We start from the raw sequence: 25,307 nt of genomic DNA, 5'->3' as shown, positions 1-25,307 counted from the left end.
ATGACTTAAACTGGTTGATAACGTCCTTGCAAGGATTGCTAAGTTTGTACCCAATTTCTCGGTTCAAATTGTGTCTGTGTCTATATATATGGATAGTTTCATGAACGAATCTTTGTTGATAGCCAGTGGGTTTGCAAAGTACCTTCGTTTTAGAGAAATCAATTTCGTGTGAGCCCACCACATTAAGACAATGATCAGCCACGACCGAGGTATTGGTCTTACCGTGTTTCAGATCTGCCTTATGTTCACGAACACGGTCCGAAACATGTTGCTTAGTTTCCCCAATATAACTACTGCCGCAGACACAGCTTAGTTTGTAGACGCCGGGGTATTGCATGTCAGGGATCACATCCTTCACAGATGGGATTAGATCACATATTTTATGTACTGTGTTAAATTGAACCTGGATCTTGTGTTTGTTCATGATTTTTTAAATATTTTTGGTGACCCCTGCTATATATAGCAAGGTGATGGTTTTGATTGGGTCCTCAGATGGTCCTTTCCCAACGATTGGGGTGATAGCTTTATGGATTGTTCAGTCTGAATATCCATTCATCTTGAGAGCTTGGTGTATGTGTTCCAGTTCACTGGCTCGGTGATGATGGTCAGAAATACATAGAGCTCTATGGTGTAGAGTTTTGAAAAGGGAATTCTTCTGGGATGGATGGTGGTGGGAGTCAGGTTTTGGGTCGCCATCCGTATGGGTGGCTTTCCTGTAGACAGTGTCCCATTGGGCCATCTGGTCTCTTTTCGATTATAACATCCAAGAATGGTAGCTTGCCATCCTTTTTCACTTCCATGGTGAGTTTGATGGCTGGGTGTATGGAATTTGTGGTTGAGGAATTGGTTCACATTTGGTCGGCCATGTGGCCAGATGACGAACGTGTCATCTATGTGCCTCTTCCACAAGGACGGACGCAGATTGGGTACCCGGATTGCGTCTTACTTACTTAATCTCTTTGCACGTATCTCCAGAGTGTGATGGCATTGCTCTGTTAAAGAAAAATGAGCGACATCGGCGGGTGATGTCGCCCATCGCCGGGTGATGTCGCCCATCGCCGGGTGATGTCGCCCGAGCCTGGAGCTTTGCCCGCCTCGCAGCTGTTTGTATAAACGCAGCGTCACACAACAACAAGAACCACGCCATCTCCTTCCGTTCTACGAACCCCAAGGCCACAATGGGCCTGGCCCTTCCAGGGGTAATTTCGGTGCAGAGCGTCCATAAGAGACGTGATCACTCCCCCAATGCACAACAGGCTCAGGCAGCAGCAATTGCGAAACTCCGGAGACTTGGCTGCTGCGTGGGTGATGTCACTCCGCCCGGGAGGCACTGCGGTGGTGCACCACGGTGGCTAGGAGATGTTAACTACCTCGCCTGGCATACAGGAGGTCGTCGGTTCGATCCCGACCCTGAAGCCTTTTATTTATTTGGAATTTGAGTGTCTCGCTTCCCATGAAGAAAGACACGCAATACTCTAAATATGCGTTCAGCGTATTTGGCTGCTATAAAGTTCCACATGTTGAGCCACTTCGTTGCACTGTCATTTGTGATAGCCAGGTCGCTTCTGAAAAAGAGCTATGTAGCTCAGTGGGCCTTACCTGGTAAAATAAAAAAAATTGTTTAGTTTTGTTTGGTCCCAGCCATTTAGCTCCAACGGTCTGCTTCTGACTCGCACCATTACAGGCCAGTAGTAACTCCCCCCCCCGCCCAATATCATACATATATATGAATTTAAATGGATTTGTATTGAAAAAAGAACAAAACATTCAAAATTCGTCAATACTGGTGAGAAATAAGTGCAGTCACTCATGGCTGTTGACAAAGATGTGGTTTCATTGAGTTTTGGAATGACGGCAGATACAATGCAGTGTGAAGGCATCACCATCGTCGTCTTAAGTGAATTTCGATGGGCAACATTGTCACATCCATGTGGATACTAGATAACGATGAAACATGCCCCATTACCGTGTTCGGGAGACGTTACCGGTGGTTTATTTGTGTCGTCGCGTTGTTTTTTAACGCGACGTTGGCGGTGGTTTATTTGTGTCTTTGTGTTGTTTTAACACAACGTTAGCGGTGGTTTATTTGTGTCGTCGCGTTGTTTTAACACGACGTTAGCGGTGGTTTATTTGTGTCTTTGTGTTGTTTTAACACGACATTAACGGTGGTTTATTTGTGTCTTCGTGTTGTTTTAACACGACGTTAGCGGTGGTTTATTTGTGTCTTTGTGTTGTTTTAACGCGACGTTAGCGGTGGTTTATTTGTGTCTTTGTGTTGTTTTAACACAACGTTAGCGGTGGTTTATTTGTGTCTTTGTGTTGTTTTAACGCGACGTTAGCGGTGGTTTATTTGTGTCTTTGTGTTGTTTTAACACAACGTTAGCGGTGGTTTATTTGTGTCTTTGTGTTGTTTTAACGCGACGTTAGCGGTGGTTTATTTGTGTCTTTGTGTTGTGTTAACGCGACGTTAGCGGTGGTTTATTTGTGTCTTTGTGTTGTTTTAACACAAAGTTAGCGGTGGTTTATTTGTGTCTTTGTGTTGTTTTAACACGACGTTAGCGGTGGTTTATTTGTGTCTTTGTGTTGTTTTAACACGACGTTAGCGGTGGTTTATTTGTGTCTTTGTGTTGTTTTAACACGACGTTAGCGGTGGTTTATTTGTGTCTTCGTGTTGTTTTAACGCGACGTTAGCGGTGGTTTATTTGTGTCTTTGTGTTGTTTTAACACAACGTTAGTGGTGGTTTATTTGTGTCTTTGTGTTGTTTTAACACGACGTTAGCGGTGGTTTATTTGTGTCTTTGTGTTGTTTTAACACGACGTTAGCGGTGGTTTATTTGTGTCTTTGTGTTGTTTTAACACAACGTTAGCGGTGGTTTATTTGTGTCGTCGCGTTGTTTTAACACGACGTTAGCGGTGGTTTATTTGTGTCTTTGTGTTGTTTTAACACGACATTAACGGTGGTTTATTTGTGTCTTCGTGTTGTTTTAACACGACGTTAGCGGTGGTTTATTTGTGTCTTTGTGTTGTTTTAACGCGACGTTAGCGGTGGTTTATTTGTGTCTTTGTGTTGTTTTAACACAACGTTAGCGGTGGTTTATTTGTGTCTTTGTGTTGTTTTAACGCGACGTTAGCGGTGGTTTATTTGTGTCTTTGTGTTGTTTTAACACAACGTTAGCGGTGGTTTATTTGTGTCTTTGTGTTGTTTTAACGCGACGTTAGCGGTGGTTTATTTGTGTCTTTGTGTTGTGTTAACGCGACGTTAGCGGTGGTTTATTTGTGTCTTTGTGTTGTTTTAACAAAGTTAGCGGTGGTTTATTTGTGTCTTTGTGTTGTTTTAACACGACGTTAGCGGTGGTTTATTTGTGTCTTTGTGTTGTTTTAACACGATGTTAGCGGTGGTTTATTTGTGTCTTTGTGTCGTTTTAACACGACGTTAGCGGTGGTTTATTTGTGTCGTGTTGTTTTAACGCGACGTTAGCGGTGGTTTATTTGTGTCTTTGTGTTGTTTTAACACAACGTTAGTGGTGGTTTATTTGTGTCTTTGTGTTGTTTTAACACGACGTTAGTGGTGGTTTATTTGTGTCTTTGTGTTGTTTTAACACGACGTTAGCGGTGGTTTATTTGTGTTTTTGTGTTGTTTTAACGCGACGTTAGCGGTGGTTTATTTGTGTCTTCGTGTTGTTTTAACACAACGTTAGTGGTGGTTTATTTGTCTTTGTGTTGTTTTAACACGACGTTAGCGGTGGTTTATTTGTGTCTTTGTGTTGTTTTAACACGACGTTAGCAGTGGTTTATTTGTGTCTTCACATTGTTTTAACTCGACGTTAGCGGTGGTTTATTCGTGTCTTTGTGTTGTTTTAACACGACGTTAGCGGTGGTTTAATTGTGTCTTTGTGTTGTTTTAACGCGACGTTAGCGGTGGTTTATTTCTGTCTTTGTTTTGTTTTAACACCTTAGTGGTGGTTTATTTGTGTCTTTGTGTTGTTTTAACACAACGTTAGCGGTGGTTTATTTGTGTCTTCGTGTTGTTTTAACGTGATGTTAGCGGTGGTTTATTTGTGTCTTTGCGTTGTTTTAACACGACGTTAGCGGTGGTTTATTTGTGTCTTTGTGTTGTTTTAACACGACGTTAGCGGTTGTTTATTTGTGTCTTTGCGTTGTTATAACACGATGTTAGTGGTGGTTTATTTGTGGCTTCGTGTTGTTTTAACGCGACGTTAGCGGTGGTTTATTTGTGTCTTCGCGTAGTTTTAACACGACGTTAGCGGTGGTTTATTTGTGTCTTTGTGTTGTTTTAACGCAAGTGCCACCGCACATCACTCTACGAGTGCGTCGCGGTGCGCGGATCAGAGGTGCACCATGCAGAGCTACAGCAAGGATCACGTGGCCTTGTAGCTGATCGTTCACACAAAGTCACCCACGGGGGCCAACATCCATCCGCCCAAACTCACGTCGTGTCATCGTACAAAGTTAATGACTTTTCATTGCTGTGCGAAATAATTGAGCGAATGGTCTTCGTTGTTGTGCTGGCTCTGTAGGGATGTGGGTGGGGGTGGCTCGTGTGGAGGGGGGGTCAGTGTCTTGGAGGGTAGAGAGGCCTGCAGGGTTGAGTATTAGCGATGTGTCCACACGCTGTACAGCTATTATCTATCTTCTATCCAGCACCCCCCTCCACTCTCGCTCGCATCTCTTTTGAGTGCATCGTTCTCCTGTCTCTCACATTTATTTTTTAACACATCCCCTATTTTTTCCCCATGTATCTCACTTATTACATTTCATTACATCTCAATGCACGACCGTATGCATCTGTTGATATTATCAACTGTTTGTGTGCAATATTTTCGCCATCTCGTGTGACGTTGTTGTTTTTTGTCCTGATTTCTCTTTGCTTAATTTCTGCAATTTTTTGTGTTTGTTTATCTTTTCTTTTTTCTTCAGGTGGCCCAGGTTGCCCCTTGGCAAGCGAGCCACTCTATCCTGGCCTCTGGAGCTCTCACTCGGCTTAATAAAATAAACTCAAAACTTGAAACGTGAAACTATTGTTTGCACGGAAGTGCCAAATATGTGGCAGCGTGCGTGTAATTGTGTCACGTATATGGCCGTGCTACATTCCATTGTGGTTTAGAAGGGAAGAAAATTGCAGCCCTTTGTCAGTCAACCGCTGGATAAAGACCTCCCGGGTCATGTTCAGATATCAGTCGCCGCTGATTTTTTAGCCTTGGCCGAGAATCACACTCGGGCCCTCCATCTTTCTCGTGCAGTGCGCTCACCGCTGGGACACCGCTTTACAGCAAAGTCGTTTCTGGCATAACGACCGCGTTTTATGCACGTTGTGCAGTTCTTTTGCATTTTTATGCTTCAAACTGTCCACCACCCCCCCACCCCCATTGCCTTTGACAAGGAAACTGGTGCCTCCTAACCCCCCCTGACTTAGGCCTCATAACTGGACTTCCACACTAACCGATTTTACTTCTTTGACCGTCTGCTTCTGACTGCCTTGAGTGCCACAAGCGCCGTAAGTCGCATCGGGAATCGCTGTTGACTCGTCGTCAGCGGGTCACCGGCGGCTTCTCGTGGGCTTGGAGACTCTCGCGAAAAGTCAAAGACAAAATGCGTCTCGAATTGTAATGCGACGTTAAACACGATCGCGTCGAGGCAAGGGTCAGCTGATATTACAATTAAAATACACAAATGTCAGATTGCCTTCAGGAACACTTTGATGCGAATTAATTTAAGCGGTGATTACATTTTGAACAGGTGTTCCTCTGTAGCGACAACCACGCTGAGCCTAGATTCCCCATCCGTTCATCTGCTTCTCATCTGCGGATACATTTTGTCTGGGAGCATCTGACTCTAATTCTGCGTAGGAAGTTCCATGCAGACACTCCTCCTCACACGCGCTCGTGCGTTTGAAGCCTCGTTTACGGGGGGATTGCGAGAGAGAGCGGCTACCCCAAACTCGCACCTCGTTTGGATTGCGCTCTCGTCGTGAGTCTTCCCATCACGATGTGCGGCCTGATAGTTTTGTAGTCTTGGCGTGCGCCACTCCGTTTTACCTATCTCTGAGTGACGTTTTTTTTGTTCAGTTGATGTGGATCTGCCGTTGACTGGAAAAGACGTTGGGTTATGTTCGTAAACTTTCCCCTTGCGTTTGGTTCCCGAGTAATCCTAATTGCTGGGATAAATGTGTGCATGTTGAACTCCTTTCACGCCACACGCAGCCAAGCGTGCTAATTGGACAACAGCACAATTTGAGGTTTCAGTCAATTGACTTTTGTTAAGAAATAACCTTAATAATTTTAAACACGAAATTATATCGACTGTATAATGACTAAACACAATTCACTGTAGTGGTTCATCATTCATTTTATGCAGAGCCAATTCTGGCAACTGCATGATGACGTTGGTTGTAACTACCAGCGAAACGTCGCGTACCCAGTTCTGAATTGTGTGTGGATCGCTCTCTCGAACAACAACAATAAATTGGCCACGTTTGACCTCGCGACAATTTTTTTCAACGGTTTCGTCAGGTGGAGGAGGGTGTACGACACACATTTTACTCACGCGTGTTAAATCCACTGTCGAGGCAAAATAAGTCAATAAAAACATTGTAATTATCGTAATGCATGGGTTTTTTACGTAACGTAATGCACTAAAAAATGTTTTTTATATCACAGAATAAGAACAGTTGACCTGTTTTCCAGATACATTACTTGACTGAAAAGGAAGTTAGTCGTATAACTTGGTTCACCATTTCGCACCTCCGATTAGCACGGTTGGCTACGTACGGTGCGAAATATGCTCAGCGTACATACGTACGTACAATGTCCATGGAGCAATGGCCTGGTAAACAAAACGAGTGGAATGTTCAACCGCTCAGCAAGTGCCCTTTTATATGCACTTCCATCTCGGTTACTTCAAACAAATTAAACTATTTTTATTTTACCAGGTAAGGCCCACTGAGCTACGTAGCTCTTTTTCAGAAGCGACCTGGCCACACATGAGAGCCCAATGAAGTGGCTTATCACGTGGAAATATGTAGCAGCCAAATACTCTTAAAGGCACGTTTATTCTAAATTGGAGGGACAAACCAGGGAACCTGGAGAAAAATCCACGCGACCACAGGGAGAGAGAGACACGCAATCTCAAACTATACAGGCGTCGTCAGGGTCGGGATTGAACCCATGACCTCCTGTATACCAGGCGAGGTAGTTGACATCTCCTAGCCACCGTGGAGCCCTTAACAGTTACGGTCTAGGGGTGATTGGACCTCCACTGTGGTGCCCCCTCCCTTCACCACCCGGTTCTCTCTTTAATTCCGTGCTTCTCTTAATGCGCGGCGCCCTTGAGACCCTTCGTGAAAGGCTCCTTTCTTATTACAAGTCCAGATGATATATATAATTATTTACGTATTCCCTTTAATAAGCGGAAGCAGGCGCTAACAATAACAAGAGTAACAATTCTCAGGTCATCGCGTTAAGTGTGGCTTCTAATAGGACCCATTCAGTCAGGCCTTGTCAAAACAAGTGCCTGACCTTGAGTAGCTTACCTGTGCCCCCCCGTCCCTCCGTTCAAGCCCTGGGGAATGCGTCGAGAAATGCGTCCAGCGTGAGCTTCACGCTCGCGAGTCACCAACTATACAGGTGTCATCTAGTTCCACGCTGGCGTGTCACCAACTATACAGGCGTCATCTAGTTCCACGCTGGCGAGTCACCAACTATACAGGCGTCATCTAGTTCCACGCTGGCGAGTCACCAACTATACAGGCGTCATCTAGTTCCACGCTGGCGAGTCACCAACTATACAGGCGTCATCTAGTTCCACGCTGGCGAGTCACCAACTATACAGGCGTCATCTAGTTCCACGCTGGCGAGTCACCAACTATACAGGTGTCATCTAGTTCCACGCTCGCGAGTCACCAACTATACAGGCGTCATCTAGTTCCACACTCGCGAATCACCAACTATACAGGCGTCATCTAGTTCCACACTCACGTGTCACCAACTATACAGGCGTCATCTAGTTCCACGCTCGCGAGTCACCAACTATACAGGTGTCATCTAGTTCCACGCTGGCGTGTCACCAACTATACAGGCGTCATCTAGTTCCACGCTGGCGAGTCACCAACTATACAGGCGTCATCTAGTTCCACGCTGGCGAGTCACCAACTATACAGGCGTCATCTAGTTCCACGCTGGCGAGTCACCAACTATACAGGCGTCATCTAGTTCCACGCTGGCGAGTCACCAACTATACAGGCGTCATCTAGTTCCACGCTGGCGAGTCACCAACTATACAGGTGTCATCTAGTTCCACGCTCGCGAGTCACCAACTATACAGGCGTCATCTAGTTCCACACTCGCGAATCACCAACTATACAGGCGTCATCTAGTTCCACACTCACGTGTCACCAACTATACAGGCGTCATCTAGTTCCACGCTCGCGAGTCACCAACTATACAGGCGTCATCTAGTTCCACGCTCGCGAGTCACCAACTATACAGGCGTCATCTAGTTCCACGCTCGTGAGTCACCAACTATACAGGCGTCATCTAGTTCCACACTCACGTGTCACCAACTATACAGGCGTCATCTAGTTCCACGCTCACGTGTCACCAACTATACAGGCGTCATCTAGTTCCACGCACGCGAGTCACCAACTATACAGGCGTCATCTAGTTCCACACTCGCGAGTCACCAACTATACAGGCGTCATCTAGTTCCACGCTCGCGAGTCACCAACTATACAGGCGTCATCTAGTTCCACGCTCGCGAGTCACCAACTATACAGGCGTCATCTAGTTCCACACTCGCGAGTCACCAACTATACAGGCGTCATCTAGTTCCACGCTCGCGAGTCACCAACTATACAGGCGTCATCTAGTTCCACGCTCGTGAGTCACCAACTATACAGGCGTCATCTAGTTCCACACTCACGTGTCACCAACTATACAGGCGTCATCTAGTTCCACGCTCGCGAGTCACCAACTATACAGGTGTCATCTAGTTCCACGCTGGCGTGTCACCAACTATACAGGCGTCATCTAGTTCCACACTCGCAAGTCACCAACTATACAGGCGTCATCTAGTTCCACACTCGCAAGTCACCAACTATACAGGCGTCATCTAGTTCCACACTCGCGAGTCACCAACTATACAGGCGTCATCTAGTTCCACGCTGGCGAGTCACCAACTATACAGGCGTCATCTAGTTCCACGCTCGCGAGTCACCAACTATACAGGCGTCATCTAGTTCCACGCTCTCGAGTCACCAACTATACAGGCATCATCTAGTTCCACGCTCTCGAGTCACCAACTATACAGGCGTCATCTAGTTCCACGCTGGCGAGTCACCAACTATACAGGCGTCATCTAGTTCCACGCTCACGTGTCACCAACTATACAGGCGTCATCTAGTTCCACGCTCACGTGTCACCAACTATACAGGCGTCATCTAGTTCCACGCTCGCGAGTCACCAACTATACAGGCGTCATCTAGTTCCACGCTCACGAGTCACCAACTATACAGGCGTCATCTAGTTCCACGCTCACGAGTCACCAACTATACAGGCGTCATCTAGTTCCACGCTCGTGAGTCACCAACTATACAGGCGTCATCTAGTTCCACGCTCACGTGTCACCAACTATACAGGCGTCATCTAGTTCCACGCTCGTGAGTCACCAACTATACAGGCATCATCTAGTTCCACGCTCACGTGTCACCAACTATACAGGCGTCATCTAGTTCCACGCTCGTGAGTCACCAACTATACAGGCGTCATCTAGTTCCACGCTCACGTGTCACCAACTATACAGGCGTCATCTAGTTCCACGCTCGTGAGTCACCAACTATACAGGCGTCATCTAGTTCCACGCTCACGTGTCACCAACTATACAGGCGTCATCTAGTTCCACGCTCGTGAGTCACCAACTATACAGGCGTCATCTAGTTCCACGCTCACGTGTCACCAACTATACAGGCGTCATCTAGTTCCACGCTCGTGAGTCACCAACTATACAGGCGTCATCTAGTTCCACGCTCACGTGTCACCAACTATACAGGCGTCATCTAGTTCCACGCTCGTGAGTCACCAACTATACAGGCGTCATCTAGTTCCACGCTCACGTGTCACCAACTATACAGGCGTCATCTAGTTCCACGCTCGTGAGTCACCAACTATACAGGCGTCATCTAGTTCCACGCTCACGTGTCACCAACTATACAGGCGTCATCTAGTTCCACGCTCGTGAGTCACCAACTATACAGGCGTCATCTAGTTCCACGCTCACGTGTCACCAACTATACAGGCGTCATCTAGTTCCACGCTCGTGAGTCACCAACTATACAGGCGTCATCTAGTTCCACGCTCACGTGTCACCAACTATACAGGCGTCATCTAGTTCCACGCTCACGTGTCACCAACTATACAGGCGTCATCTAGTTCCACGCTCGCGTCGAGCCACGCGGCCAGGCCTGGGCTCGACTTGGCCACCGCATGCGCAGGCTTCGTGCCGGCGGCGGCAGAGGCGGGGAGGGGTTGCAAATGAAGGGGAGATGGCTGTGACGGGAGAGGCAGCCGTGTCTGGAGGTAAAGGAGTTGTGGTGGTGGGCGGGGGGGGGGGTCTACGGCGGGAGACGCCGGGGCTGGGGGCGGCCGCCGCCGGGGGGTGAGTGCGGGGTGAGGCGTCTCAAACGGGACGAGGGCGGCGACGACGACGACGACCGAGAATCAACGCCGTGTCGTCCTCGCCGCTTTGAGCTGGCGTCTTTGCGCGGGTAGTTTTTTTGAACAAGCCAGTTCGAGGTAGTGGATAAGCACATTGCTCACGTTGAATAAGCAGCAGAGAGGGTATTACATTCATTTAAATACCATCGTAGCTGCTGCTCAACCATGTAGAGCAATTTGGATAGATTCAGATCGAACATTCCAAGAACATGCCCCTGTGGTTGGAGGCGATTCTGACCGAACGGTTATCAATGAAATGTTCCATCGGTAGTTCTGTCGGCATTGCACCACAAAGCGAACTCCAAGATCCCCCCAAGTGGACCCCTGGTCCACGACGTAGGGTGCAGCACTCTCCCAATCGCCCTGCTACACAGAGGGAAATGTTCGTCACACAGCGGTGACACTGATTAACTAAACTATATTAGTTACTAGTTCACAATTCTGGCTGTTGCCTGATGAGGCTGGTTGTAATTACTGGCAAAACATCGTACTCGATTTGTTAATGTCGTGGGTTTTACTCTCCAACACAACCGGTGTGCTAAACTAGTAAAGAATTGGCACGTTACGTTGATGTGACAAACCTTACTAATTGGCTGTGTCGGGTGGTGGTGAGTTTAACAACACATTTATATTCACGTGATCTAACCCCAAAAAAAACGTCTTATGGATAATATTGGTCGAGAAAGCCTACTTGGAAGCCAAATGTACAACAGGCATCGTCATGGCCCGGGATAAAAACCCGCGACCTCCTGCACACCAGGCGAGGGACATAACATCTCCCCACCACTGCAGGGACCTCGAAGATGTGTCAGTGCAGATCTTATAGGCCGCTCGCTGCGTGTCTCCTGCACAGCAGCCGCAGGACCTGCGCGGAGAGTTGGAAGCGTTGGCAAGTGATGTGATGATGGCGGTGATGGCATCGGTGGCTATGGCCACGATGAGGTCTTTGATCTTGATGATCCTTTTTTTTTAAATAATTGAGCAGATGAGAGTGAACAAAGCGAGAAGCATCAACGGTGTTGATTCCCCGACTCGCTGCGCATGCTTCTTCAGCAGTGGTTTTTAACGTTCACTGCAGCCTTGCACCCCTTTGGCTTTCAGTCGTAAGAATTTTTTTATACAATATTAATAAATACACAGGGGTTTATGAAACAAAGCAGTTGTACTTACGTGCCCGTGCTTAATTTGTGTTTCCCACGATTTAGCCTTCTAAACAAATCTGTCCATGTCTCGCATCCCCAGAAAGGGCAACTCGCACCTTGAGGGTGTGCGTGATGCACCCAGGTTAAGAATCAGTGCTCTTGAGAGTCCGTTGAAGCGAGTAAAGAGTGCGGGAGAGCCACTCGTGAGCTCGCAAGAGACACGCGCTGGAAAATTCCACTCGAACTCCAAAGGAATTCCTTCACGGCATGCCTCTTTCCTCCAGAGAGAGCGAGAAAGGCGAGAGAGAGTAATGCCTTCATAACGCACGGCAGTCTCATTCAGTGTTGGCGATAAAATAAAATACGAGCCTTGTTCTGTTAGATCAAAGCGATGTTTCATCGCGGCCCGTGGTTGACTCGCACATTTTAAACAAGCCCAAGTGGCAGTCGTTACCCACAGGTAGTTGTACTAATTGTTCCTTTTTACACTCGCAATTCCAGAACGTCGATATTTCCATAGCTATCAACCAATACGGTTCACCCCATAGTACTGTGCAAGGAAATTGAGTTTTCAGGTCCATACGGCGTGCAGCCGTTTCAATACGGGCAAAACAAATAATTGTCTATTTGTGTTTCTCCCTTCGTGATGGGACTTTGTAGGATGAGCGTTGAGATTTATAAGGGCACGGGGTGACCAATAAGGTTTAAATTGGTCTGTAATAAGGTAGGGCACTGATAAGGGGTTGACAGGTACGTATTTGTAAATGCGTTCCTCATATGCGTGATGCACACCGATGCAGGTGGCTCCAGAAGCCGCTCGCAGTGTGTTTGGTAACTTTGCAGCGACAGCTGTACGCACACCTCGCCATGAGTGATCACGCCCAACGGGGTTGCCAAGCTTGGCGCGGAGCTTTGTCTTGTTAGCTGCCTCCATGCGAGTCCATGGGTCTCTATGCGAGTCTGTGGGTCTCGGTGTGAGTCTATGGGTCTCTATGTGAGTCTGTGGGTCTCGGTGTGAGTCTATGGGTCTCGGTGTGAGTCTGTGGGTCTCGGTGTGAGTCTATGGGTCTCTATGTGAGTCTGTGGGTCTCGGTGTGAGTCTATGGGTCTCGGTGTGAGTCTATGGGTCTCGGTGTGAGTCTATGGGTCTAGGTGTGAGTCTATGGTTCTCGGTGTGAGTCGTTCATTCTCTATGCGAGTCTATGGGTCTTTATGCGAGTCTGCGGATCTCTGTGTAAGTCCATGGGTCTCCGTGTGAGTCTGTGGGTCTCGGTGTGAGTCTGTGGGTCTCGGTGTGAGTCTTTCATTCTCCATGTGAGTCTATGGGTCTCGGTGTGAGTCTATGGGTCTCGGTGTGAGTCTTTCATTCTCCATGTGAGTCTATGGGTCTCTGTGAATTTGTGGGTCTCGGTGTGGCGTGGGGAACCTGAATGGGTTCCGAACAAACGCGTTGAGACCGCCATCACCACCACTTGAGGAGGCTCCCTTGCTCAAATGGGCATGGCATGGGTGGCGCTCATACTTTTTGGTCACCCTCGGCCAGTGGTGGAAATTCCATATTCTCATGCCGGGAGCCAGACTATACCTGCTGTTGACTTTGCTCAAAGTGTTGATGATTTTATTGACCCAGCAGAGATGATGAGCTCGGTTGCCACCCGAAGAGGAATCGAATTCTGTCTCGTCAGATTTTATTGAGGCTGCGGTATATCCACTGCACAGGGCCTGCCAGACACTATTAATGCAATTACCGTCTGTGCCATAGACAAATGTGTAAAAGTTTTTGTTGTTGGCAGATGCTGCACATTCCCTGTTACACTACTTCCTCCGCAAGCGGCAGCTTAAGCAATTTTAGAGATTTTTCAATGCATTTATTATCCTCGGCCCGAGAGATTATATTTCAATGCGTGCGTGCGTGCCACTCTGGTTGGGCTCGTTCTTTTTGTATTGTGCTCAGGAGATGGCACGTATCGTTTTACACCGGGGATCTCTGTCAAGAGCTGCTTTTTTTGCGGTTTGGAGGCCCGCACACAGGAGCCCATTCTCTCTAAACCGTATTGGTCTTGTCGAGGTGACAACGTGGAGTCATCGGTGCGCGAAATGTCGGAGCCCGGGCGATAGGGCGCTGCGGAATTTCGCTCCCAGCTTCTGCCGGGCGGGCTGCGGTCCGCTCGAGACAGGTTCGCACGGTCGCTGTGTTTGCTTCGTGAACTGAAGTGAGTCCATTCACAGACCGAGGCCTCCCGTGTCCAAACCCTGCGCACTCCGATTTACCGTGCGCATTGGGATCTCGGCATTGATGGCCGTTGGCCATCGCCCGATACTGCAATTAATAGGCTCAGTGGCGCACCCTCACCGACACCTAATACCAATGTGGGTATTGGCTCTATGCTGTCTTATATTGCGGTAAATCATTACCCGTGTTTGCGTTGCACTTACTGCAACGCGTCGTTTATAGGAAGACACGTCACTCTCTCGACACGTCTCTCTCTCTCTCGACATTCGAGTCAACAAACGCGTGTCAAAGTTTTTTTCGCGGTGCTCGGTAAGCGACGCTACCCCATCGGTGACGGAGTTTAATGTAGCACGGCGGCGCAGGAGAGACCGCCACGGGCGTCTCCTGTTGGGAATCGCTTCACTCGAGTGGCTCTCTGTTTCATTCGCTCTCCCTTCACTCTGCAATCTCACGGTCATTTACATTCCGTAGCTCGTGCACTGTGTAATCCGCAAGTTTCTCTGCGGTTGTGATATTACGATTCTTTATTTTAAAACAGCGTCAATGCCACGATATGAGGTTTCCTTCCAGATATCTCAGGCGGTAGTGGAACCCTTCGTGTTGCAGAATGGCACGTGGCAGTGGATATCACAAAGCTACCTCTGATTAGCGCAGTGGGCTATGTACGGTACGAAAGAAGTTCAACATACATACGTACGTAGAGATCTCTCAAAGTGATTTCTAGTTTAAAATTAGAGGGCAGCACTTTCCAGCCACCCCTGTATGTGACAGTAATGGCAGTCAGGCCGATATCTTCATAATTCTTAGAGCCAGAATGTAACCAAATTGAGTGAAGAACGAACCGAATGTAACGTGATGGGGTTTTTTTGTGAACTGTCATTGGTGACCGGGCTGAGATCCTTCAAGTCACGCGGCTTGAGAGCCCAGCTTAGGCCGCGAGCGGCTGCTTGGATTCAAAACCCCCAGGAGCTCAGCGGTGCCAGCGCTGGGCGCTCTGACGCCCGAGCCGGCCGGCCGGCGGTGTGGGTGTCCACCCTCGGTGGCTCTGACTTCTCAGAGAGAGCTCCGCACCGCTGCGCCAACACCGAGCTGGCACCGCGATCCTGACACACGCGGGGCAGCCGCACACCCGTGCCTCGTGCGCATCGCCGCCGCCACAGCCATCGCCACTCGCCACACCGCCACGCACCACACCACGATCGCCACACACCACACACCACACACCACACTACGACCGCACCGCCACGCACCACACCACGCACCACACCAGACACCACACCGCCACGCACCACACCACGCACCACACCACGACCACACCACGCACCACACCACACCGCACCGCCACGCACCACACCACGCACCACACCACGCACCACACCACGACCACACCACGACCACACCACACACCACACCACACCACACCGCCACGCACCACACCACGACCACACCACGACTGCACCGCCACACACCACACCACACTGCACCACACCACGACCACACCACACCGCCACGCACCACACCACGCACCACACCGCACCACACCACACCGCCACGCAACACACCACGCACCACACCACACCACACCGCCACGCACCACACCACACCGCCACGCACCACACCACGCACCACACCGCACCACACCACACTGCACAACACCACGCACCACACCACACCACATCGCCACGCACCACACCATGCACCACACCACACCACGGCCACACCACCGCCACGCACCACACCACGACCGCACGACGACTGCAGCACACTTCCCTGCGCCGAGCGGCGCCTGGCGGCAGGGGCTGCTTCTCAGTTTGGGGGAAATGACGGAGGAGCTTGTCCTGAGCTTTCATCGCATTGTGGCACCGATGAGACCGTGATTCCCTCTGAACATGGGGAGGAAAGCGCCTTGAGGATGTAAGGGTGCAGTTAAAAAAACGCCTTCAAATATATTACGAACATTTATGTTTAACTTCTTTTGCACCGTACGTACAGTGAGGGAAAAAAGTATTTGATCTCCTGGTGATTTTGTACGTTTGCCCACTGGCAAAGAAATGATCAGTCTCTAATTTTAATGGGAGGTTTATTTGAACAGTGAGAGACAGAATAACAACAAAAAAATCCAGAAAAACGCATGTCAAAAATGTTATAAATTTATTTGCATTTTAATGAGGGAAATAAGTATTTGACCCCTCTGCAAAACATGACTTAGTACTTGGTGGCAAAACCCTTGTAGGCAATCACAGAGGTCAGACGTTTCTTGTAGTTGGCCACCAGGTTTGCACACATCTCAGGAGGGATTTTGGCCCACTCCTCTTTGCAGATCTTCTCCACGTCATTAAGGTTTCGAGGCCGACGTTTGGCAACTCGAACCTTCAGCTCCCTCTACAGATTTTCTATGGGATTAAGGTCTGGAGACTGGCTAGGCCACTCCAGGACCTTGATGTGCTTCTTCTTGAGCCACTCCTTTGTTGCCTTGGCCGTGTGTTTTGGGTCATTGTCATGCTGGAATTCCCATCCACGACCAATTTTCAATGCCCTGGCTGAGGGAAGGGTGTTCTCACCCAATATTTGACGGTACATGGCCCCATCCATCGTCCCTTTGATGCGGTGAAGTTGTCCTGTCCCCTTGCAGAAAAACACCCCCAAAGCATAGTTTCCACCTCCATGTTTGACGGTGGGGATGGTGTTCTTGGGGTCATAGGCAGCATTCCTCCTCCTCCTCCAAACACGGCGAGTTTAGTTGATGCCAAAGAGCTCCATTCTGGTCTCATCTGACCACAACACTTTCACCCAGTTGTCCTCTGAATCATTCAGATATTCATTGGCAAATTTCAGACGGGCATGTGTATGTGCTTTGTTGAGCAGGGGGACCTTGCGGGCGCTGCAGAATTTCAGTCCTTCACGGCGTAGTGTGTTACCAATTGTTTTCTTGGTGACTATGGTCCCAGCTGCCTTGAGATCATTATCAAGATCCTCCCGTGTAATTCTGGGCTGATTCCTCACCGTTCTCATGATCATTGCAACTCCACGAGGTGAGATCTTGCATGGAGCCCCAGGCCGAGGGAGATTGACAGTTCTTTTGCGTTTCTTCCATTTGCGAATTATCGCACCAACTGTTGTCACCTTCTCACCAAGCTGCTTGGAAATGGTCTTGTAGCCCATTCCAGCTTTGTGTAGGTCTACAATCTTGTCCCTGACATCCTGGGAAAGCTCTTTGGTCTTGGCCATGGTGGAGAGTTTGGAATCTGATTGATTGCTTCTGTGGACAGGTGTCTTTTATACAGGTTACAAGCTGAGATTAGGAGCACTCCCTTTAAGAGTGTGCTCCTAATCTCAGCTCGTTACCTGTATAAAAGACACCTGGGAGCCAGAAATCTTTCTGATTGAGAGGGGGTCAAATTCTTATTTCCCTCATTAAAATGCAAATCAATTTATAACATTTTTGACATGCGTTTTTCTGGATTTTGTTTTTATTTTTCTCTCACTGTTCAAATAAACCTACCTTTAAAATTTAGACTGATCATTTCTTTGTCAGTGGGCAAACGTACAAAATCAGCAGGGGATCAAATACTTTTTTTCCCTCACTGTAGGCAACCGTGCTAATCAGTGGCGTAGAAGGACAACAAGCTAAGCACAAAGAGCAGTTCTAAAGAGGTGAGTTCTCAATCTGGATTTAATTTACGGTCAAATAAACGGCTTACGCTTTCTCCATGTAATGTCAATTATTATTTCAATGTGTGCCGCGCTGCCACCGCACAGTATGGGCTCACTGTCGTAGAGAGAGGACGTCTCCTAGGCACGACGAGGAACCGCAACACGAGCGGCAAGGCAGCAGGGCAGTGAGCCGGCACCAACAATTGCCCAAGCTCTGCGGTCCTCTATATATTAAGGCGTTATCGGCCAATTAATGAGTGTTTACATGTGGTGACACCGTCATTTACCCACCAGTTGTGAGTCTCACTCACAGCCACGGTCATAACGCCCGTTGCGTGTACGATGTTAAGCCGTGCAGGATCTAACCTGGGTAAGCACAAACCCCGTGTCAGTAAAGATAGTGCCACATTTACGACGCTCGCGGTCAAAAATCGAAGAACCAACGTTGAATTATTGCACGAGCAACGGCGGCGTGAATGCTTAGCGTGTCTAAATGTGACCACGCGTCAATTCCGGTTCCCCCGGTCGGGTGAGAACGACCGTTTGAAACATTGCCATTTGTAATATGCAACATGCTCGCGCGTTGATTGGCGCTTTGCTGCTATTCGACGCCACGGCCCGCGATAGCCGGCACACGCCGGGGATGGAGGCAGCATCTGATGGAGGTGGCTGGTGTTGGCGTTGCTCCAAACAGCGCCCGAGAGAGAGAGAGACACGCGCGCTCTGAGCCCCGGTGGGAGGGGGAGCATGAGGTGGGTCATACGGTGTGAGCATTGTTCATGAGTCGTTGGCGCACCACCACCGGTGCCGTCAATAAAAATGAAGGCAAATTTTTTCGGAGTAATTCTTTATTTTCCCGCGATTCGCAACCCCCGGTCAGAAAATCTTGCTGGGTTGGTGGCGGTGGTGGTGGCGGTGGTGCATCAAAAATCAGTTCTCTTGATGTCGAAGCGGTCGGAAGACGAGTGTCAGTTCACATTTTGATTTTAGGCTGTTTTTTGAGGACCGGTGCATTATGCTGCACCGGTGTAGCGCCAATACATCCATTTACTGAACCGCAAAAAATACACAGCACGCGAAACGTACAATCGGGACATCCTGTTTGATTTCGTAAGGTTTCGGCGTCGTTCGTGTAACGTACGTTCACCTCGATTGTAAGGATCGCAGATTGGGTGTTGCGTTTGAAAAATCCATGCATAATTAAATTTGCACAGCTGCAGAAAAGTACCGAGCTGTGGCAAGCGCCGCACGTTGACTTGGCCCTTAACTTCTTGCCGCGTATACGCTGTGCCGCTGAGCCACCGTCGGTAATATCTCAAAGCTTACGGGGTGGGGGGGGGGGGTGAAGGGCGCCTTTGGACCAGGTCCATGGCGTGCCGGAATTGGCACAACGTCGGTGCGTTTACTGCGTTCCACGAAAACACCCGTGGCACGGGCTCTTATGTTTCCATTCCCTCTTAGTTACCTATAAATATGATTTACCTCCTTTGAATTTCAATTAAATTTCTGGGAAATGTTCACTTGAGAAAAAAAAAGAACCAATTCTTTCCCCCACCCCACCCCCCATTTTTCCTGGGTTTCAAGTACGTACGTACGTCAGACTTCTTGATTTGAAGCTTTCGTGACTGCAAGGATCCACACTCTTTGGTTCTATTCGGTAAAGTCACGTAGGTTAAAATACAATAACACTCCAACGCTGTCCTCCAGACAGTCTCGTCCCTTCACCCGATGAAGGCCACTTGTGTTGTGGCCGGAAACGTCGTGATTTTTGTTATTTTACTTTTACCTACGTGACTTTACCGAATAGAACCAAAGAGTATGTCGAACTTCTTGCTAGTCGCACGTAGCCAGCAGTGATTATTGGAGGTATGGGGAGAGCTGTTGCAACGCCGCCGTTCGCTGCCATCCGCGAGCTTCCTTACAATCTGGCGCGTCGTGAATCGGCCCAGTCCGCCCGCCGAGGGAGGCTCGGGAAGAGCCCTGCACTTGAATCAATTGCCATTTGTGATGTTGGCGCGCGTTCGTTGTTTTGCGATTCGCCTCGCGTGATTCCTGTCGACCATCGGGAGCGCGCGCACTTGAACTGCACAGCCGCCGCGCGATCCCCGCTCCGCTGCCACTCACTTTTGAAAGCGTCGCGCGCACCGCGTCTTGCTCACGCGCACGGAGAAGTGAAAGCACAGCGAGCGCCGTGTGAGTGGGACATTTATTTATTTTTACGTCGTTTTAATTTTACGCGCAGTCGCCGGCGAACCGCGGACGAGCGGGGAAGGCGGCTGCCGGGCGGCGTGCCGGCGCTACCAGCATTCGCTCCTAGCTCTGCAGTCCTCTGTATATTAAGATATTTTCAGACAATTAAGGAGTGTTCGTGCATGTGGGAGGAAACGGGAGCACCCCGAGGAAAGGCCACGTGTGGCAGGGGACAAAGCTGCCTCCCGTGCAAAACGGGGCATATTGTTTCCATCCACACGGAACCGTCTTCTCCTGGCGAGCCAGAGTATGGCGTCTCCTCGACGCTCACGGCTTGGGAGTTTTCTTGCGACGTTTGTGCGATCCACCAACCCTCGCTGCTGCCTCCACGTTGCCGGATCACAGGCCGCGTGCGTCGGCCTCCGCCTGGCTCGACGTCCGTTCACGCGTCGAGTTTACGGCGGCCAAGGCGCGAATGCCGGAGCGCCGCAATGCAAGCCCTTCGCGGCGTGCCCACCTTCACTGCCGTCGCATTGCCGGGTCCGCGTCGCTCAGCGACGGTGTCGCGCGTGCGCGCGTGCGTGTGTGTGTGTGTGACGCGCGCAGACGAGCGCGAGGAGGTGCAGAAGAAGACCTTCACCAAGTGGGTGAACTCGCACCTGTCGCGCGTCTCCTGCCGCATCGGCGACCTCTACGCCGACCTGCGCGACGGGCGAATGCTCATCAAGCTGCTCGAGGTCCTCTCCGGCGAGCGCCTGGTCAGTCGGCTCCCGTCGGCTCCTTCCCCTCGCGCCGTCGTTGGTCTGCGTCCCCCCAGAGGGGGGTACGTCGCACACACACACGTCTGTGCGACGCTTTAGACGCGCGTGTGTGCGACGAGCGAGCCGGCAGGCTCGGTGAGTGTGCATTTACTTATCTCTTCATCAGGTTCACCTCTCGGCATCCCTTACACATGTTCAACCATGTAGAAGAAATGTCTATGCCACCTTTTTGACGACAGTATCAAGAATGATGAAAGGCACGAACCACACACAGTACTTGTGGTGAACATGCAAACAAACACACTCTGATAATATGATGGGCATTGCCCTTGAAGCTGATTGTCCTACACCAGAGACAGCAGCCATCTCTATGGCCTTGTGTCAGACCGGAGAACGCCAGGAAGGGAACAGTACAAAGGCAATGCCACACGTATCGGAGCATTTATCGCTCGGGGAGGGGGGGGGGGGTTGAGCGGCTCTTCTTATTTTACAAACTCACGAGTAACATCTTCACGCAACATCCAGGGCTAGGGCAGCAATCGGTGTTCGTGGAAGAAAGGAACAAAAAGTTAAAAGTGCGCAAAGGAAGCACGGGGGAGGTCCGTCCGTTGAAGGACACCGGGAGACAGGAAGAGGATTAAAGATGTGACGCGCAGGTCGGAGGCTTCGTATTCATCCGTTAGGAGGAGCGAGTGGCCTTGGGCGTGCCGCGCCGCTCGCAGGGACCATGGCCCTGGGCCGAGACCGACGGCGGAGCGGCAGCCGTGGGGGAGGGGAAGGCGCTCGAGTGAGAGATGGGGAAGCGGTGACTCATCATGACCAATGTCGATGATAATTTTACGTGTTTCTCACGTGGCAGGAATGATCGCAAGCACTGTTGGGATGTGCAGATTGTACGGCGCACTGCAACGCAAAGCAAGTTCACTGTGGCCTCTGCTATTGCTACGCAGCGACGCTCTGCGCCACAGCTTGGCTTCTTCATTTCTGCCTGACGGCCCCGTCAGCTGCCTGCAGGGCACACCGGGTCGCCTTCATATCCGGCAGCCAAAGACAAATATCTCTCATGTAGCCTTTAACAGACTGTTGGGGCAAGCACTGTTAGCATGCCAACCCCTTATCAGTGCCCTACCTTATTACAGACCAATTCAGACCTTAGTGGTCACTCCGAGCCCTTATAAATCTCAATGCTCATCCTAAAGTCCCATCGTAATGGAGAAACACAAACAGAAAGACACGTTTTTGCCCGTATTGAAACGGCTGTACGCCGTCTGCATCTGAAAACTCAATTTCCCTGTACAGGAATACGGGTAAACTGTATGGGTTGACAGGTTTGTGTTAGCTTGTAGCACCTATGCAGGCCGGTACAGCACACGAGGGGGTGGGTGGCCAGCACCACGTCCGGCCGCCTTTGTCTCCCTCGTGGCGAAGTTTAGTTTACACATCGCACCAGGTACTCATTTGAGTTTGAGTCGGCCGAGGGGATGCCCAGGACCGGTTCCGATAATCGTCACTGGTGTCCACCGTGAGCGGTGATCCAACTATGGTTTCCGGGTTCGTAACACAGTGCGCTAACCGCTCTGCCACCGCTCTCCATATGCACACATGCGCGCACGCAAACCGTATATACATGCACGCATGCACACACAAATGTATACAACACGCACGTACATGCACACAAACAGATCCAAAGACATAGCATACACAAACGCGCGCGCATGCACACACACAGGCACACAACCATGTGTACATGCGCGCACATACAATGCGGATATGCACACACGCACGCACGTGCGCACGTACGCAAACACACACCGGCACGCAGGCTGCACAAAGGCCTCTTGTTTCATTGTACATTCCCTGCCGCGGTTAACTTTGCAAATATGAGTTACAGCGTCCAGTACATAAAGAGCCTTTTCAGGATTGCATTCTCTGCGTGAGGGTTTTTGTGGAACTAGAGCGCTTCCTGGTGCTCCGCTTCGCGACAGCCTGCGGTTGACATTTCGGATGTTCGCATGAGCACAGCAGTACGGTCCCAGTAAACGTCACAGCGTTGGGTCAACCTTGTCACGTTTACCAGGGTGCAACCCATAAAAACCCATACAAAAGAGCCGTGCGTCGTGCTGTAATGCGCCAACGCTCCACAAAAAAACCCACAGGACAAATAGACTCGCGCGACCTTCACGGTTGCAGAAGGATCCATTGTGAGGTCGTAGGTCGAGGGTGTTCAGCTGACATTGGGACAGTTTGCGATCTGAAGCCGCAGTTGCGAGCCCCACGTCCCCTCTGGGTGCACCGCGGGGGCGACATGTTAACTACCTCGCCCGGTATACAGGAGGTCGTGGCTTCAAACACCTGCTGTATATTTGGAGTTTGCATGGTTCTCTCCGTGGTTGCGTAGATTTTTTCACGGGTCCTCTGGTTTTCCCCTCCACATTTAGAATCAACGTCACGCGTTTAGAGTATTTGGCTGCTATACGATTTCCACGTGAGAAGCCACTTCATTGGGCTATGATTTGTGATAGCCAGATCGCTTCTGAAAAAAGCTACATAGCTCAGTGGGCCTTACTTGGTGAAATAAAAACATAGTTCATAGTTTTAAATGTTTTTTATCGATGAAATGTGTACCATATTTTGTATTACACGACCAACAGTGGTGCTGCTGGGAGTTGTCACGTTGATGCTTCAATGAACCTTTTATATGCAAAACAACACGTTTATAAAAACAATATATACATATATAACAACAGAGGTTATATTTTTTAATGCATCTGACACTGGGAAAGAAAGGAAGATCTTGGACGTGTGGGCCGACTGACCTACTTTTTGGGGAAGACAGGTAGTCCTCGATTAACACGATAGATGCAATCTTGAAAATATTCATGTAAAAGTGAAATGGTGTTAACCGAACACTCATTTCCCATAAGAAATCATGTAAATAGGGGGGGCGGGTGCGTTCCAAGCTCCCAACTCGATTGACAAGTATATAATTATTCTTTTTCGATTTAAAGCTTTCGTGACTGCAATGATTCATCTTCTTTGGTTCTTTCGGTAAAGTCACGTAGAATGAGAATAAAATAATAAATTGATAAAATAAAATAACACAATAATATTCTCACGACGTTTCGGCCACAACACAAGCCTGCTCTAGACCAATTCCGCGACCACATCAATTCCATACACCCAGCCATCAGATTTACCATGGAGGTCGAAAAAGATGGCAAACTACCCTTTCTGGATGTCTTAATTAAAAGGAGACATGATGGTTCAATGAGCCACTCTGTCTACAGGAAAGCTACCCATACAGATGCTTACTTGAAACCGGATTCCCACCACCATCCATCCCAGAAGAACTGCCTCATCAAGACTCTATACCATAGAGCCCAATGCATTTCCGACCAGGAACACATTACCAGTGAACTCAAACACGTACACCAGGCTCTCAGGGCTAATGGCTACTCCGACTACACAATCCGCAAAGCCATCACTCCAGTCATGAAGAAGGATCCTCTTGTGGAGCCACTCAAAACCATCACCTTACCCTACATTGCAGGGGTCACTAAAAAGATCTCCAAAATCCTGAATAAACACAAGATCCAGGTCCGATTCAACACAGTACACAAAATCCGTGATTTAGTTCCATCTGTAAAAGATGCTCTTCCAGACATACAGTACCCGGGCGTTTACAAACTAAAGTGCCTCTGTGGTAGTAGCTACATTGGAGAAACCAAAAGACTCGGATCGCATCCGCGAACATAAAGCAGACTTGAAACACGGTAAGACGAACTCCTCTGCCGTGGCAGATCACTGTTACAATTCAGTGGGCTCACATGACATTGACTTCTCCAAGACGGAGGTTCTTTGCAAACCAACTGGCTACCATGAGAGATTCGTTCATGAGGCCATTCACATATACAAGCACAGAGACAATTTCAACCGAGAAGATGGATTCAGGCTCAGTAACCACTGGAAAGATGTGTTAAATCATTTCTGTTCTTAATTAATTGTAATTTTACGATGACCTTCAGACCGCAGCTCTTTCGCCAGCATTGCCTCTTAATACCTCTCACACCACGGTTAATGGTATGGTTTACAACATGGAGTATACTAGGGCTTCGCAGCTGTCTCTCTCCCCCTCCTCTGTTCCGACCATGGACGAACTCGTCCGTCTGAACGGGACCCGTAGCTATCCGTGGTACGGAAATTTGAGGGTAAGAATCCACCCATTTTTTCGCCATATAGCATTGTGATATATAACGACTTATGGTTGGTAGCTTAGCTGATTGGAGAATATAGAGTTTATTGATAACATGAAGGTAATTTATATTTTAGTTTTTATTGGTTCACTATATAGTACTGTGAATAGCTCAGATTTGTAGTCATTTCTGTGACCAGTCACTAGCAAATCACCCAGTTATTTCAATGCTAAATTCGCCTAGTTATTTCAATGCTAAATTCTCCTGTTTTGATTTGTACTAAGTGCCTCGGTGAATGTGTATGCTCTGACTTCAACGTAACTATTTCTGTAGCAGTTACAAGCGAATGCCTTAATTTAGCTATTGCAATGCTAAATTCTATGCTAATTCCTTTTAACAATGGGTGC

General features: G+C 49.0%; 1 protein-coding gene across 4 annotated transcripts in view; it reads left to right on the top strand.

Moving 5' to 3' along the window:
• Positions 1-25,307, top strand: part of LOC116947147 (spectrin beta chain, non-erythrocytic 1-like) — a 175,982-nt gene that overhangs the window by 57,961 nt on the left and 92,714 nt on the right. For all 4 annotated transcript variants that reach the window (XR_012945592.1, XM_032962583.2, XM_076070404.1 and 1 more), the window contains one exon: positions 20,553-20,704. Coding sequence is in view for 3 of the 4 variants with exons in the window: in XM_032962583.2 (XP_032818474.2) it covers positions 20,553-20,704 (152 nt within the window). In the remaining variant the exon portion in view is untranslated. The remainder of the gene's footprint in view (positions 1-20,552; positions 20,705-25,307) is intronic.

This window comes from Petromyzon marinus, chromosome 29, assembly GCF_048934315.1.
Source record: "Petromyzon marinus isolate PM22_M1 ecotype Great Lakes invasive population chromosome 29, UKy_Petmar_22M1.pri1.0, whole genome shotgun sequence".
NCBI classification, from domain to species: Eukaryota; Metazoa; Chordata; class Hyperoartia; order Petromyzontiformes; family Petromyzontidae; genus Petromyzon; species Petromyzon marinus.
The sequence above is the reverse complement of the archived record's forward strand: the minus strand, read 5'-3'. Positions and strand labels throughout refer to the sequence as shown.